The sequence below is a fragment of the Trichomonas vaginalis genome, chromosome V, assembly GCF_026262505.1.
Source record: "Trichomonas vaginalis G3 chromosome V, whole genome shotgun sequence".
In the NCBI taxonomy this organism is placed as follows: Eukaryota; Parabasalia; order Trichomonadida; family Trichomonadidae; genus Trichomonas; species Trichomonas vaginalis.
In genome coordinates this window covers 29823150-29839786 of record NC_067207.1, presented here as the reverse complement: position 1 = coordinate 29839786, position 16637 = coordinate 29823150, and the positions used below count along the sequence as shown (strand labels likewise).

Sequence of the window (16637 nt, the reverse complement as noted above, 5' to 3'; positions counted from 1 at the left end):
TGCATTACACCAGGATACGGTTTAATTGAAGAATCAGTTAAAGCAATACCACGTTTATTCAGTAAGGAAGATCCATTCATGATTCCAGCTCAACATATTGACGTTCGTTCACTAAATGGAGGTTGCATCACTCCTGAAGGTATCAGCTCAGATTTCTCATACGCTCTTCATAATGTTACAGATGTTGTGTTAACATTTCCGAAGAATGCAATGCAAAGAACAGTTTTAGAAAATCCAATGCTTCGAGGTCTTCAGGTCACTATAGATTCCAGAAACTTCCCCGATCAAGCGATGACCACAGTGGGTGACATATTCTTTACACGTATGCTTCAAGCTTCTGATTTAGATGGAGTGAATGAATGCACAGAAGAATACGAGGACTCATTAACTAGACCACTGAATGATGATGATGGCACGCCATTAGCTAGAACATGGAAAGACCAAACTTCATTCTTATGCACTATTCCAGTTCAACGTGATGGAGCGGGTATATTCTTTGATGGATTAGAAACTTTCAACTCACAAGTTACAGTACAAGTGAAAGCTTATCCAATCATTCAGGGTGAAAATGACACTTACTGTTCAAAGGTGACAAATCCTCCTCAGGTTTGGTTTACTAGGACTACATATTGGACATGGACACCGGAGAAGGTTTGAAATATCATCCAACAGGTACACCACCACAGTATAGAAGTTCATATGATGAAATATTGATGAATAGAAATGTTTAAAATTATAAATTTATTTTTGATTAAATGGATTTAAATTCATCCACCCTTATGAAGAATTAGCGGAGTATATAATACATACGTAGATGATATGATTAATGAAGCATTGAGTGATAATAGAAATGCTCTATCTAAGGAAAAATTAATGAAAATTCCATATTCTGAATGTTACTTAAATTCAATCACTGCAGCAATTGGTAAACAAAATAAAGGTAAAACATTAACGATATTAAAACAAATTATCATTATTGCTAACACTTCCCCCTATTCACATGTGTTAATTTATATCAACCGTTCAGGTTCACCTTCAGATGATACATTTGAATCTTTAAAGCATTTAATCAAAATTCCAATTATTTATTTATCACAAGAAGAAGCAGAAGATTATTTAAAAAACTTTTTAATGTATAAAGAATTATATAATACAATCAAGAAGCAAGGATTAGAGGATAAAATTATTGATAAACAACGGGATGAATTATTTGAAACACTTTCTATTTCAAATTTTGATAGAGAATTTTTGCATTCACTCATTTTTCTAGATGATGCAGTGAAATCAAAACTAATAACAAATGAGAAATCATATTTTAATCAGTTATTAACTCAATGTCGACACATTCAGTGTTCATTCTTTATGGCTGTTCAATACTTCAAAGCATTAAGCACAAACATTAAATCAAATCTATCAACCTTTTCATTTTCAGTGGGTTTAGTCGTCAACAGTTGAACGTTATGCTTTATCAAGTGAATTTACCAATGAGCATTAATGAACTTTACACACAATATCAGCAATTAGGTGAACATGGAAAAATAATAGTTGATTTAAATAAAGGAAGTGTTAAATTTGATTAACTTTTTATAATTAATTTTTATTTTTTATTTATAATTAAACATGACAGAAATGGCAAATCTTCTACAGGTTCCATTAAAACAAGGACAAACAAAAAGGGTGCATATAATAGAACTATGAAAGTTCCTGATGGAATGAAAGAATTAGTTCATATTGTTGCTGGTCTTCAAAAAGATGTTAAACAAATGAGAAACGTTTTAACATTACCAGAAGCTCAAGCATATGCCAAACGTCAAGGTCCAAATTGGGAAGCACACGAAGCAGACATTACGGGTCCAAATGGAAAACCTGATGGTATAAATGAAGTTTTCGTTACTGATGGTCAAGGTAATATTAAAGTCATAAATGGTTATAAATTAACTATGTCTGATTATCCTAAACGTAAAGCATATAATGAACGTTATCCTATGCAATTTGATGAAAATGGAAAAGCTGTTAAACAATACATTGGAGAAGGTGAAAATGGTCCAATTAATTCATACCGTCATAATCCATATTCTTATTTCAATGAAGAATTAAATGCTATTGAAGAGGGACCGGATGGATTACCACGATATTCTAACCAGTTTGATGGTCAATATGCAAATATTAGACCTGAAATTTCAGCTAAGAAATTCTTTAAAGTTGCTTTATTCGATCCAGTTTTCGCAAATGTTAAAGATGAACTTAAACAGCAATTCCAACCAATTATAGTAGCAAGAATTGCATCAGGTGCTTTATCTCAAGCATTCAAAGATTTAATTAAGAAACCATTATATCAGCAACGAGGTTTAACTTATGATTTAGTTAAGGAATCAGATAAAAGAAAATTTGAGAAATCAGATGATTATAAGAATGCAATTAATGAATATATTCGGTCTATTAATTTCGATGAAACAGCTAAAAATCAACTTCATGAACAAATACAGGGAATAATAGATTCAAAAGTTCCAGCAAAATAAAAGTTTAAATATATTTTTTTATTCGAATATAAATGAGAAGACGTTTCACTAGTCAAAAGAACACTAACGCAAAAGCAGAGATTACGGTTGGTTATAACGTAAATGATGATAAATCACGAATTATTCAAAATGTTAAAGTTAATGTTAGCCCTGAATTAACAAGGTCAGCAACTCAACCAAATTTATTAACTCGTGACTTACCGAAAAAGGAGGAGGAGCAAAATAAAGAAGATGGAGACCCAATCATTTTATCTGAACCCGGTAAAGAACCTGTTGAAATTCCCACTTATCCAACATACCCCACCTCTTTCATCAAACATCGAGAACCCATATAAAATAGACATTAATTCTGAATTAATGAAAATTTACCGTGATATAATAATTAATAATTATGATTCAATAATAAATTTAATTGACCAATCCGGTTTAATTATTTTACCTTATGAATCATTAATTCACATTATCGCCATTCTTTGTGATGTTCAAGATTCAGACGTTAAGATTCAATTTTTCATAGATGATGAGGTTTCATGCTGCGGAACAGTTGCAAAAATAAATCCTATAAAGGATATTAGCACAATTAAGATATCAAAGAACGGAACAACAACTGAACTTCATTTAACATATAATGATATTTATAATAAAATAGTTGATGAATATAAAATATCACTTGAAAAATTCTTTGTTAAGGCTATTTAATATTCAAGCATTAACATTATCGAATAATAATCCTTTGAATCATAATCAATAATAATTGACCTTTCACCAGTTTCTATCGTTTGTTTTATTTCTTTTTGTTCCCCACTATCCGGATCGGTCATTGTAATTGTTTTTGTTATAGTATCAGCTTTATCTTTAACTTCAATCTTTTTTCCATCGGGATATTTAAACCAAAATTCCAAAAATTCGATATTGTCAATCTGTTCATATTTTAATCTATCAATTACATTTTTAATACCATCTGAAAATCTTATGAAATGGTCATTATATGGGTTTGATTGAACTAAATTTGAATGAAGTGAAATATAACCTGTTGATGAATATGACATTGACTCATATTTTCTGAAAACACTAAAATTTATAACATGAATGAATTTCTTATTCGTTGAATTTATGAATTCTTGAGGTAATCTTATTCTAGTTTTATTTATCACTGGAAAATAACGCTTTACCATATTTTTAATCGTAATAAAAATGTCAATTATCAATATTATTTCGAATAATAGCTGTGAATTAAATTTAACAGTTAGCGGAATTTATAATGTTACTCTCGTTTCTGTGAGTGGTAAATTTAATCCCATTCTTTTAGACCCTTCAGATTATATATCATTTATTAAAGATGACCTTGAAAAAACGTATGATATGTATATAAATAATGTGATAGCGAAATGGGATATTAACATGATTTTAAGTTATTTAAATGAATCATTTATCGTATGGTATGAAGAAAATTTTAAATCAAAACCTGATAAACTTTTTGAACTTGATGAAATAAATAACCTTATTAAATTTCCGCTGAAAATTAAATTTTGTACTCCTCATCTTCGTTCATTGTTGGGAATATTAAATTTTGAAAAAGATGTTGGGGATGTTTTGTATTCTGACACTGGTTCCAATTTCATTTTAATCAAATGTGATAAAGTTAATACCCCAATGAGATTTTCACATCAAACATTAGACCCTAACTCTTACCCATCAATACAAAACATTTTATCCATCAACTTAAACACATTTTCTTTATCATATCCGTTTCAATTATCCGGGAATTCATTTATTCTTCATTCAAAAGATTTATCAAATATTAAATTTAGAATAACTGACCTATTTGATTGTGATTTAGAATTTATGAATGAAATATTATGGCAATTTCAAATAGAAAAAATAGCTGATGAGATAACAGATTAAATATTTATTTTTAAATCATAATAAATGATTAAACAACAGCAACCACAGCAACTTAAGGCACAAAACACCCAGGTCCCTCAGACCATTACATACGCCATATATGCATATAATTCAAAGACGGCAGAACAAACGCAAAGGTTGAAATATGGAGATTTGGAGATAGTATTGAAAAATGAACATTTCGAATTCGTTTGCAAAGGTGGTGCAGTGATATCAAATATAAAAGAAATTTTATTTATGAATTCAAAAATAAAAGGAATAACGGATGATATAACATCAATTCCACCAGAAGAACAGAGATATTACGCATTAAATGCATTTCCTAAAGTTTTGAAGATTGGAAGATTTAATTTAAATGAGGAATTCATAGAAGGTTTCCTAAATGACATAATGAAGAAGGGCGATAAGGAATATGTGGATAGTGAGTTAAATAAGAAGGCAAATTTGGTTTATGTTGATGAAAAAGATAATGAAATTAAAGAAAAGGTTGAATGGTATCATGAATGGACATTTGAGACTTTTAAAGTTAAAGCTGATACAGAATGGGTTTCAGGATGTTTAGACCTTAAAGCAGATAAAACATATGTTGATGAAAATTATGCAAAGAAGTCGGAAGTAAATGATGTGATTACAAGCATGAAAAATGAAATACTTCAAACATTATATCCTGTTGGTTCTATTTATACATCAATGAACTCAACAAATCCATCAACAGTTTTAGGTTTTGGTATGTGGAAGCAGATTGTAGATAAATTCTTATACTGTGCTAGATATTCAAAGCAAACAGGAGGTTCGAAGAAAATTAAAGAAGCAAACCTTCCACCGCACACTCATACAGGAACTACAAACACAACAGGTAATCATTCACATTCAATAACAAAAAGAGGTTATACAAATCTTGCAGCGGGTTCGGATAGATGGGGAATGAATAGATATGATATCACAACTGACCCAGTAGATTCAAGCACATGTATTTTCTGTGGAACCGCAGGTAATCATTCACACACTTTCACAACAAATCCAACAGGCTCGGGTAAAGATTACATGCCACCATTTGTGACTGTATTCGCATGGTACCGCGTTCATTGAATGTGCTTGAGCCTACTTTGCAGGCTTACCGCGTTCATTGAATGTGCTTGAGACTTGACCCAAAGGGTTTAGGCTTACCGAATGAACTAAATATATTTTATGTCTGTAATTAATTAGGTAATGAAGTAATGGATGAACTGCAGAAATAATGTTTACGTTAAGTGACTCAAAGAGTCCGGTGACAAAGTCTCATGTTTACGTTAATGGTTTTTAGGTTATTCAATAATTAATTATTTTTGAAGAACTGAAGGTGTCACCAGGTCACCAGGTCACCAGGTCATTTAACTTCTTTTAAAAATGATGACAACATGACATTTTGACAACAGTCGGGGAAATAAATGTTTACGTTAAGTGACTCAAAGAGTCCGGTGACAAAGTCTCATGTTTACGTTAATGTTTACGTTAATGGTTTTTAGGTTATTCAATAATTAATTATTTTTGAAGAACTGAAGGTGTCACCAGGTCACCAGGTCATTTAACTTCTTTTAAAAATGATGACAACATGACATTTTGACAACAACATAGGAAATATATTTTATCGTTAATGTTTACGTTAATGGTTTCAGGTTATTCAATAATTAATTATTTTTGAAGAACTGAAGGTGCTACCATGTTACCATGTGCTACCAGGTCATTTAACTTCTTTTAAAAATGATGACAACATGACATTTTGACAACAACACAGGAAATATGATGCAGTCCAAAAATAAAGTTAGTTTTAAAACTATTTTTATTTTTTTATTCCTATATAAATGACAGCAACAAACAACAACAGCAACTATATCGTTTCTGATGAAAAAGTTATTGATTCATTAGCTGAGGAATTAGTTGTGGCAGAAACTAAAACCCTCAACAAAAGAATTGGTGAAAACAAGATTGATTTACATAACTACCTCAAACATGATGGAGGAAGAGGAAGGAAAACTGGTATGGCTTTATTAGTAAATAAAATATCAAATTTAACGATTATAGATGTTGATATCAATAAATCGTACAATGATGAACTTAAAGAAACAGTTAGAAAAGATATTTTATCAAAACTTTCGGATAAAGATGTTATCGTTAAAACCGCTTCAGGAGGTCTTCACATTTATTGCAACACTAATTTCTTCTATGCAGTTTCGAACAGAATGATTAAATGTTATTCCTGCAATGATTATGATATTGATATCATGACTTCTATGGATGATTCAAAGCGTTCTTTAGTGGTTATGGCTGATTCAAGAGTTCGAAAGAATGCAACAGAACCAATCAATACATACTCATTCATTCGTGGAAGTTATGATTCAACATTAACTAGAACAGTGAATGATATATTAAATGATTGAATATTAAGGTAAGAGTTGAACAGAAGAACGAAGAAATAAAGACTATTATGAATGAAAACAAAGATGTAAACATTGACGATAAACTTGCCCAGAGCATAGTTGATGGCATCTGTGATTTTGAAGTACATAATGACGGTGGAAACATGAATTTAAAAAAGAAGTTACATTATTCACACTGTTTCAAGCTATTAATTCGTTACCTAATCATTTGATTAATGAAGCATACGATAACGTTTATAACTTCTGCAGTTTAACTGAAAATGCAAAAAATAATTTTGAAAAAGCACGTGGTAGATATGCACATTTAATGACTTCTCCATTTGTTTTGGTAAAGATTCTAAAACTATATCAAAAGGAATATTATGATGAATATGTTTTGCCTTTATTACGTAAGCCAAAAATAACATTTGATATCAAACTTGATGACTCGTTTTTGATAACAGATATTAGACGCAAGGCTGAAAATCATCAGTATAAAAACAGTTCTGAAGTAATTGAGGATTTATCATGTGTAATCCGTTTTGTAGATTGTGGAAATAAATATTTCATTCAAAAGGACTATAATATCCACGACAAAATGAATCAAATATCATTCGTTCTTCAATCAAACATGAAAGAGTCACTTAAAATGATTAAATTATTTAAAGAAGAAGGTAAAACAATAACAGCATGGGACGTACTACTAAATCAATTGTCTTCATTAACTGTTAAGGGTGTTTGCTTTAAATCTGATTCTCCAGATGTTTCTCAACGTTTCAGGGTTATAAATACAACATTCTCGAAAAGCTTGATTACTCAAAAATTGAGATGTTTATGAATTTCATTAAAGAAGCCATTTGTGATAATAACGATGAAGTGTATAAATACCTTCTCAGCTGGATTGCATCAATGATTCAACATCCTGGAATCAAGAATGAAACAGCAATTATTTTGAAAGGACTTCAGGGAACAGGTAAAAACAGATTTACAGACATTATTTCTGAACTTCTCGCCGGTTTTCATGTAAAAACATTACTGAAATAAGTGAGCTAACGGGTAATTTCAATTCAGTAGTTGAGAATAAAATGTTTCTTGTACTTAATGAACTCAAGAATGTAGGTGAAGACAGACTCGCAAACTTCAACGCTTTGAAATCAATTATTACGGATAATGAGATTAGAATTAATGAAAAGAATCAACCCAGAAGAACTGCTCAGAATGTTGCCAATTTCATTTTCGTAACTAACAACGTCTACCCTGTCAAAATTGAAGTTGGAGACAGAAGATACGTAGTTTTAAGAGTTAATGGTAAATTCAAGGGTCAATTTGATTACTTCAAGAATTTAATGAATTCATGCACAAAGGAATTTTATGATAATTTACTAACGTATTTTATGCAATATGACCTTTCATCATTTAATGTACGAATCATTCCGATGACTGAAGCCAAACAAGATTTAATCGAGTTATCAACAAATCCTTTAGATGTATGGATAAATACACATTATGATGAATTGTGTGCAGGTATGACGTGTGAAAATGCTCTATTCTGCAAACCATCAGACATGAAAGACAAGAATTTCCAAATGAGTATTAAGGATAAATGTGATAGGAAACATAGAAGAATAGACGGTAAACAAACATGGTGTTATGTTTTGAAAGAAGAAATGAAAGGATTATATAAACAGGTTGAACCAAACGATAATGAGGATTCATTTACTGACGATGAAATACCCGTAAATGAAGCTTTATAAAGTATGATTTGAATTTATTTTTGCATTAATCCTCCTGTGTTGTTGTCAAAATGTCATGTTGTCATCATTTTTAAAAGAAGTTAAATGACCTGGTAGCACATGGTAACATGGTAACACCTTCAGTTCTTCAAAAATAATTCATAAATACCTTCCTCCTGTGTTGTTGTCAAAATGTCATGTTGTCATCATTTTTAAAAGAAGTTAAATGACCTGGTAGCACATGGTAACATGGTAGCACCTTCAGTTCTTCAAAAATAATTCATAAATACCTTCCTCCTGTGTTGTTGTCAAAATGTCATGTTGTCATCATTTTTAAAAGAAGTTAAATGACCTGGTAGCACATGGTAACATGGTAACACCTTCAGTTCTTCAAAAATAATTAATTATTGAATAACCTGAAACCATTAACGATAAAATATATTTTTGGTCGTTTATGGCAAAAATAAATGGTTCATTTACTCACAATATTTTTTTACAAAACGACCCCAAACTTTTAACTTCTTTTCTGCAGTTTCTAATGCTATCTTAGCGAGTTCATATTCTCTAAATTCTCTCTTTAAATCTTCTTGTTCCCATTGGTCTAGTTCGTATGGAGAATCTCTATAACCATAATATATCTCACGTTCATGTTCTAATTGTTTTTTGCACATTTTTCTAACTTCTTCTTCAAACAAATGTTTTGCATTCTCTACTGTATCTTCGAGTTCTTCTTCATCTAATTTCTCATGAACTTTCTTGTCTATGGAGTCCATAATTTTTCCAACTGCTATGCAATATTTTGGAGAAGCCCACATTGCTATATAGTTTATAAGTCTTGGGTCTACATACGTTCCTCTAACCTGTTTGATTTCATCAGGAATTCCTGCATGAATTTTGTATAAAAAGCAACCGTCTGAATTCCGGCGGTTGCTATATTCTTCACAAAATGCCTTATAATACTCTTCCCAGGACTTATTTTCCAACAACTTTCTAAAGTCTTTCCTAAACTGTTGGCACATATTTGTTGCATTAATGTAACCATCCTTGTCTCTACGTAAGACTTCAATACCATTATAAGTGCCTTTTGTGAATGTTTCACCATTAGATTTGTTCGTGAATGTTTTTGCTTCGACTGACATTTCTGTTCTTACATACAAAATAAAAAGTTGAAAAAATAAAACTAACGTTATTTTTGGACTGCATCATATTTCCTATGTTGTTGTCAAAATGTCATGTTGTCATCATTTTTAAAAGAAGTTAAATGACCTGGTAGCACATGGTAACATGGTAGCACTGAAAAAATTAAATTTGGATAGAGTTTAAAAATTCATCTTTATTAAATTCATCTCTTCCAATCAATTTATTTATTCTATTAAATTCTTTTATTTTTGCTTCACTCAGTTTAAGGATTGAACGGTAAGTTTCTAACTTTTCAATTATTTCCTTCTTCTCTTTATCGTTTTCAATTACTTTAGTTTTATAGGCATCAACCCCACCGCATTGTGGCTTCTTTTTGTAATAGCATATTTTTGATTTAATTCTGTTTAGTTTCTTTTTATATTCATCGTCAGGACTCTGAATCTTAATTAAATCAGGACTCTTGACTGCTTTGTTGTCACTCATTTCTTACGAAATAAAAAAATTAAATATTATTTAAATATAATGGAGTAATAAAATAAATTGGAATTTCTATTAATTTATTGTCAACTTCAACTAATGCATTGCCGTTAATATATCTAACAAATTCAGCTATTGTGTCAAATCTTCGTCTTCTTTTTGTCATTGATTTATCAGTTTTTCCATAATCGAGATGAAAAACTTTATCCCCTTGTTTAAAATTCATGAGCCCCGAATTAATTTGTTCACGTTTAACATCATTCAACCTTTCCATTTGCTTTCTAATATATTCCCATTCTTTTGAAATATCATTTTTCATTTCCACTGGTTTCATGTTTATGTTCTATGCCATGTATTATTGTATAATATACTAACTGCTGTATGATGGAGTCATGATTTCCATCCCAGTATATCTGACCGTTAACCCCTAACGCATCTCTAAGAGTTCTCATTACCGCATCAACTATTTTATTATGAAACGTATATGGAGAGGATGAAAAGAAAAAAATTAATTTGTGGAAATAATGAGTCATAGTTGCCTGAAATCCTTTATCACCATCACCCCTGATATTATCTACTCTTTCATGATCTAGTAAGTATTGTATAGCTCTTCTTGTTTCCTGTTCTGTTTTCCCTTTCACCGGAATGCAATATAAATATCTAGTGTTAATGTTAATGGCAAATAAATAAGTAACGTTTCCTTTTGAATATTCCAGATGATCGATTTCGTATGAATATGGATATGGTGCAAATGAAGGTCGACTAAATTTTTCCTTTAACGGTTGAATTTTCGGGTCAATTGGTTATTTAATATCTTGAAATCCTTTTTAAAATCTTTTTGCTTCTTTAATGTTTGAAATGGATATAATAAAGTGAATGATGAAGGATTAACTGAAGGAGGAGGCGGTACTGTCGTTGGAGGTTTTGGTGTTGCAAGTGGTTTAATTTTATCTGCTTTGATTTTGGATGATGAAGTTTTGGAATTCATTCCCCCCTTCATTAATTCTGGATGTATTCTATTCATTTGTTTTAAATATGCTGTATATAAAGGTTTGATATACTTTCCCGCTTCGAGTTTATGTTGAAGGATGAATTCCAAAAGTTGATCTTCATTTAAAAGTCGGGCTGAATATGGTTTAACTAATGAATCATAAATTAAAGCTTGTGCTTCATTTATGGTCTGAAGGACCTGGGTGTTTTGCACTTTTGGCTTTTGTTCCTTTGGCTTTTGCGGCTCAGGATTATATAAATTATATAATTCATCAATATCTTCTTCTGTTAATACTTTATTTTTGAAATCTTTCAACTGTTTAAGTTGTGATTTAGTTTTTCCCTTTGAATATTCATTATTTTTAATTTTGTCTTTAATTTCAGAAATTATTTTATTATGATATTTCAAAATTTCATTTTTATAATATGGATAATAATAATCCATATCATCACCCGTTATACTGTTATCATATTTTTGGAGATATGATTTTAATTCATAATAATTAAGAAAATTTTGATTAAGTACTAAATCATCAATTAAATTTTTTAAATCTGTGTTATCCATTTATATAAAAATAAAATAAATGTTTTAAGGGTGCCCGCCTCTTTGAATCATAGTATCAAAGCCATCATTAACGGTTCCTTTTGTCTCTTCTGTGGCATTTCATTAAAAATAAAATTTTAAATTGTATTAAATAAATGGCATACAACATCCATTTTCACAACATACAGCCTTAGTGTGTGCTCCTGTTAATGCAGTCTTACCAATTGTTAAGCGAGTCATTGACCCGTTTTTAAGTTGTAAATTAATATTCTGACCATCAAATATCAATTTATCATTTATTATATCCAAATAATTTTTGGGTGTTAATTGTTTATTTTGTCGTAAACTAACACCTTTCATTTTTTGTGCAATCTTTTTAAAATCACTTCCATCAATTGAACCGTTGAATGATGTATAACACTTAGGACATAAAGCAACCATGTTATCACCTTGTTTCTCAATTGCTAAACCCAATAATTTCTTCTCATGTGCTTTTTCTTCAGCTTTATTCTTTAATTTAGGTTTAAATTTCTCATCAAAACAGAAGAAATCAAATGGTGCGAATTTGAAAATGTTTTTATCATAAAATTGTTTATCGGTAACAATTGCTTGAAATGCTTGAGTGTTAGGAAGATTTGGGTCGCCAGCGATTGCCCAATAAGATGAATCAGTATCACCTTCAATGAAATGAAAACGATTAACATTCATGCATTTATACATAAAATCATAAATGAAAACCAAATACCAGTATTTAGCATTATCTAAAGTGAAGAATGCCTCTTGTAAACATGTATCACATCTATAAAATCTATCTTTAAGCATCACTTGATATGTATCCTCACCTATTTCTCTTATGTTTTTAAACTTATTTGACATACATGCAACGCGTGCCTTCTGTGCATTCATTATTTTAGTCTTTGCGTAATTTTGTGTATTCATTGCATCGTAACCATATGATCCATTAAGCGAAATCTTGCAAAATAAACTTTTTCCTTTATTTCCTTCTAATTCAGCCTTTTGTCTTTCGTTCATAAATTCGTTCGCAAATTCATTAAAACAAGTGTTTTTAGTAAATGTTAAAATTGATTGAATGTCATCAATGATAAAATGAAATCTGTCTATTAGATACCATAGATAATAAGAAGAAAATGGTTGATATTGGTTGTGTGTTGATGCTAACTGAGTTAATTTCCTCTGTTTCTGGTCAACTGGTAGATTGTTTGATTTCATGTAATTATACATAAAACTGCCAATTGTTTTTTCATCTGTGATAATATCTAAGTTTCTTATTATCGGTAAAAAGTTTATGTAATCATTAATGTATTTTTCATCAATGTGACCCTTTACTTCAGCCACGAATAAAGTATTTTTCTTCTTAATTATTCCCAATGCTTTTGCTTTCTTTGTTGCTGTATCACAAATGATAACACCATTCAATCTTCCCGGCATATACATTTTATGGTCAGTATATTGAATGAAATCATGAGGATTAGATGAAAATGATGAAGGATATAATGAATTAAAATCAACACCAACGAAATGAGTCATAATGTTGGTGGTGTCCTCATTTGATACAGTTTTAGTTTCTGGATTATATGAAAGTTTATTAATGTGCGTGATTCCTTTAAGATTTACTCTATGTTGAACATTTGATAAACCACAGTAATTCCATTACGGAGAATGTGATAAGCTTCAACTGAATCTAAAGTCATTGGTAAATTATTTTTTAATGCATAATTTCTTAAATTGATTCTTAAACGTTGAACATCTTCATCTTTATTTGATTTTACGACATTGCAATAACAACACATTAACTGACAATTTTCTTTAGTATGTGGTTTTTCATTATCGATTCTATCCAATGTTGGTTTATTTGCATATGTAAACGCTTTACCACACATTTTGCATTTAGATGAAAGGATTAAATCGTGATAGTATTGAAAATCATCCATTGAAACATTATTTTTAGTATCCCTTTCTGCTTTTTCATCTTGTTTCTTATATGATTCAATTTTATTTTCCAATACTTTTTCGTTAATTCAAAACTTGATTCTATCTCTTCCTCAGGATATTTTTCATTAGGATTAAAGTCTTTATATGCTAAAGCGTAACGAATCATTGAAGCATTCGATGAAAAGAAAGATTATGAAGCATGTCAATTTTATAAACAAATGTTTCTTCGATAATTTTTCAATTGGTTCTATCATAATTTCAACATCTTTATTGCAATAATGAATAAAATATTCTAATCTATTCTTAAAATTTTTAGCATCATTGAGATATATTTGATAATCACTATCTGATATAGTTTCTTGAGTTAATGCTGAATAAAATGAATCTTGAGTGAATGGTTCCACTTTATATAATTCTTCTTCGTAATTCTCCCACGTGATGAATTGATAAGGGAAAAAGGATTTAACACGTGTTTTATTATTTCCGAAATCTTGAGTGAATTGGTCTAATGTTCCACCCGCTATATAATTTCTGATGTCAATAAATCTCAATTCATATGGAACGTTTGTTTTCTTTACAATGATTTGCTTAAATTGTGAAGATGAACCCAGCATTGATTTTATTTTCCATTTTGCAGTGTTTAAATCACGAAGAATTAAATTTAAATCAAACTTTCCCGAATTAAAACCTATGATATTCACTTTATTGAATTCCTCATCTAGAAGTTCTTTAAATGCTTCCTTCTGTTTTTCATTTAATGTATGAGACTTCATTAATTCTTCATATTGTTCAATATTTGATTTAGCAACTAATGAACAGGTTGAAAATAAAAACTCAATCCAATCAGAAATAAAAGAATCACTCGAAGTTAAGCAAAAATTCCTCGTATACGTTTTATCATTTAATTTAACCGTTGATGATACCATGAATGGTTTTAAGTAAGCGTTCAAAGTTGCACACTCAGAAAGTTGTAATTCTTCTTTAGTCTCTAATGTTTCGAAGTCAAAAGTAATATAATATCTTGTTGGTTTATAATATTTCTGCAAATTGTGAGCTAATAACCACTGATATATCTTCTGTTTCGTAATATGTGGTGCATATGGTTGCTGTGTCTTTTGCAACTGAACGTCTTGAATTAATCTTCCATTATTTTCTTTACATTTCTCACAATGCTTTAAAAATCTTCTTTGGTTTTTCCTTTCTGGGTCATCACGGATAGAATAAACTTCTTCTTTACAATATGGACAAACTTTATTGCCGGTGAGTGCTTCAACGTCTGTTATTCTGTCAGCGTGAAGTTTTCCACATGGACTCTGTGTTAATAAAATATTTACTGTTTCAAATTCTGGATCTATCATTATTGATTCCACTAATGGAAAGTCTACCTTATTTATGTCCACGTCTTCTGGTTGAGGATCACAATAATAGAAATCAATATTAACATTTAACATTCTCGCTAATCTCTCACTTTCTGATGAAATGTCAAACCCTTCATATGCATCTATTGCTTCATTTAAATAGCTTCTACGAGTTTTAGGATTAACACCATCAGGAATGTTATAGAAGCGTTTAAATAACCTTCTACCTTCTGCTCTAATTTGATTATCATTCATTTTAGCTGTTCCGTTTTTGTTCATTTATGTAAGAATAAAAAATTAAAAAAAAAAAAAAAATAAAGTTTATTTTTTAAAGCCCATAAAATGAATTAAGAACACATAAATTTTTATCATCTGCGACGTGACGAATACATTTTAATTTACTCAAGAATGCGTACCCTGACACATTAAATCTAATTCCTGTCTTATTTAATTTCACAACTTTGAAAAGGAATGTATGAATAGCTATAAAATGATGAGAAGATGTTTTATGGGTTGCTTCCATTTTTTCTGAAATAAATGAATAAATATAATGTTTATAAGTTTTCATATCTTTTATATTCTTAATAACGAATGGTATAGACCTTTCCACTTCATCTTCCTTCGGTGCTGTTCTTTCATATGAAACATTATTAGTATCTTCAATAATGAAACCACAATCACACAAAATTTTATATGTTCCAATGGTTTCTTTTGATATTTTATCTAATAAATCAAAAACTTTATCAACACCTGTGCATTTATTTAAATAATATTTGTGTAAATATCATGATCTTCTTTCTTAATCGTATTAGTTGCATATGTCACATTTTTAAGAGCTTTTTTGAATTTCTCAGAATCGAGAGGGGGTGAAAGTAAGATACAAGGGTATTTTTCATTATCAATAAATTGTAACTTATGTTTACGAATAAATTTAGTACCTTCTTCTGAAAGTGTTTCATCTATTTCGCCATCTAATAAATTTTGTGTTGATTCTGAGACATAATTTTTATATCTTTCTTCATGAGATTTCTGAACTGCTGATTCTGAAGCTGGGATATTCATTAAACCCTCTACTTCATTTTCATTATATTTTTCAACTTCTCTTAATTCCTTAATTTTTTCATCTATTTCATCTCTTATTTTTTCCAGTTTTTCAATTTCATTGTATTCATCATCATCTTTAATCCGTTCTTCATAATATTCAGGGAAAACATCAGGTTCTTTAGGTTTTTCTTCTTTAGATGTGGGATATAAGAAATTTATAACATCATCTTTATTCATTTTTCCATCATAATCAAACTCATTTAAAAACTCCGCGAATTTTTGACAATTTCTTAAATAATATTTATCAACCTCATAACCCGCCTCCTCTAATATATCCTTTATTTCCTCATTTGTGAATCCTAATTTTTTAACGTTGTTAGTTTTGACGCTCATTTCATACAAAATAAAAATAAATTATTCAAAAATGTAAGACATGAATGTTTAAAGTTTATTTTTTATTTCATTATGGTAGTGAATCTTTTACTCGTTTATGAGGTCTTTGATTATGACTCCATTGATTCCATTCAGGATTTAAACAATGTTTAATTAATCGCGGAATATCTGACATCATCTATATA

The 16637-nt window shown here is 29.9% G+C and overlaps 8 protein-coding genes and 4 pseudogenes across 12 annotated transcripts, besides 1 other annotated feature; 6 read left to right on the top strand and 6 right to left on the bottom strand.

Moving 5' to 3' along the window:
• Positions 1-879: 879 nt before the first annotated feature.
• Positions 880-16419: a mobile genetic element.
• TVAGG3_0427220 (uncharacterized protein) lies at positions 1695-2434 on the top strand (the record flags this gene model as incomplete). Its single annotated transcript, XM_051233670.1, has 1 exon — positions 1695-2434. A coding segment is annotated over one exon (740 nt), but the record flags the coding sequence as incomplete, so codon positions are not given.
• On the top strand, positions 2751-3218 carry TVAGG3_0427210 (uncharacterized protein; the record flags this gene model as incomplete). Its single annotated transcript, XM_051233669.1, has 1 exon — positions 2751-3218. One exon carries the CDS (start codon positions 2751-2753, stop codon positions 3216-3218), a length of 468 nt encoding a protein of 155 aa, XP_051103399.1.
• TVAGG3_0427200 lies at positions 3934-4424 on the top strand (annotated as a pseudogene). The gene has a single exon. A coding segment is annotated over exon 1 (491 nt).
• Positions 4449-5513, top strand: TVAGG3_0427190 (keratin-associated protein family; the record flags this gene model as incomplete). Its single annotated transcript, XM_051233668.1, has 1 exon — positions 4449-5513. One exon carries the CDS (start codon positions 4449-4451, stop codon positions 5511-5513), a length of 1065 nt encoding a protein of 354 aa, XP_051103398.1.
• Positions 6266-7018, top strand: TVAGG3_0427180 (annotated as a pseudogene). The gene has a single exon. A coding segment is annotated over exon 1 (753 nt).
• Positions 8347-8574, top strand: TVAGG3_0427170 (uncharacterized protein; the record flags this gene model as incomplete). Its single annotated transcript, XM_051233667.1, has 1 exon — positions 8347-8574. The coding sequence occupies one exon, from the start codon at positions 8347-8349 to the stop codon at positions 8572-8574; it is 228 nt and encodes a 75-aa protein (XP_051103397.1).
• TVAGG3_0427160 (KilA, N-terminal/APSES-type HTH, DNA-binding family) lies at positions 9308-9692 on the bottom strand (the record flags this gene model as incomplete). The annotated part of the gene is made up of 1 exon (XM_051233666.1): positions 9308-9692. A coding segment is annotated over one exon (385 nt), but the record flags the coding sequence as incomplete, so codon positions are not given.
• On the bottom strand, positions 9856-10176 carry TVAGG3_0427150 (uncharacterized protein; the record flags this gene model as incomplete). The annotated part of the gene is made up of 1 exon (XM_001286994.1): positions 9856-10176. The coding sequence occupies one exon, from the start codon at positions 10174-10176 to the stop codon at positions 9856-9858; it is 321 nt and encodes a 106-aa protein (XP_001286995.1).
• Positions 11187-11725, bottom strand: TVAGG3_0427140 (uncharacterized protein; the record flags this gene model as incomplete). The annotated part of the gene is made up of 1 exon (XM_051233665.1): positions 11187-11725. A coding segment is annotated over one exon (539 nt), but the record flags the coding sequence as incomplete, so codon positions are not given.
• TVAGG3_0427130 (DNA/RNA polymerase superfamily) lies at positions 11852-12424 on the bottom strand (the record flags this gene model as incomplete). Its single annotated transcript, XM_051233664.1, has 1 exon — positions 11852-12424. One exon carries the CDS (start codon positions 12422-12424, stop codon positions 11852-11854), a length of 573 nt encoding a protein of 190 aa, XP_051103394.1.
• TVAGG3_0427120 lies at positions 12655-15294 on the bottom strand (annotated as a pseudogene). Its single transcript has one exon. A coding segment is annotated over exon 1 (2640 nt).
• On the bottom strand, positions 15344-16296 carry TVAGG3_0427110 (annotated as a pseudogene). Its single transcript has one exon. A coding segment is annotated over exon 1 (953 nt).
• Positions 16420-16637: the final 218 nt, after the last annotated feature.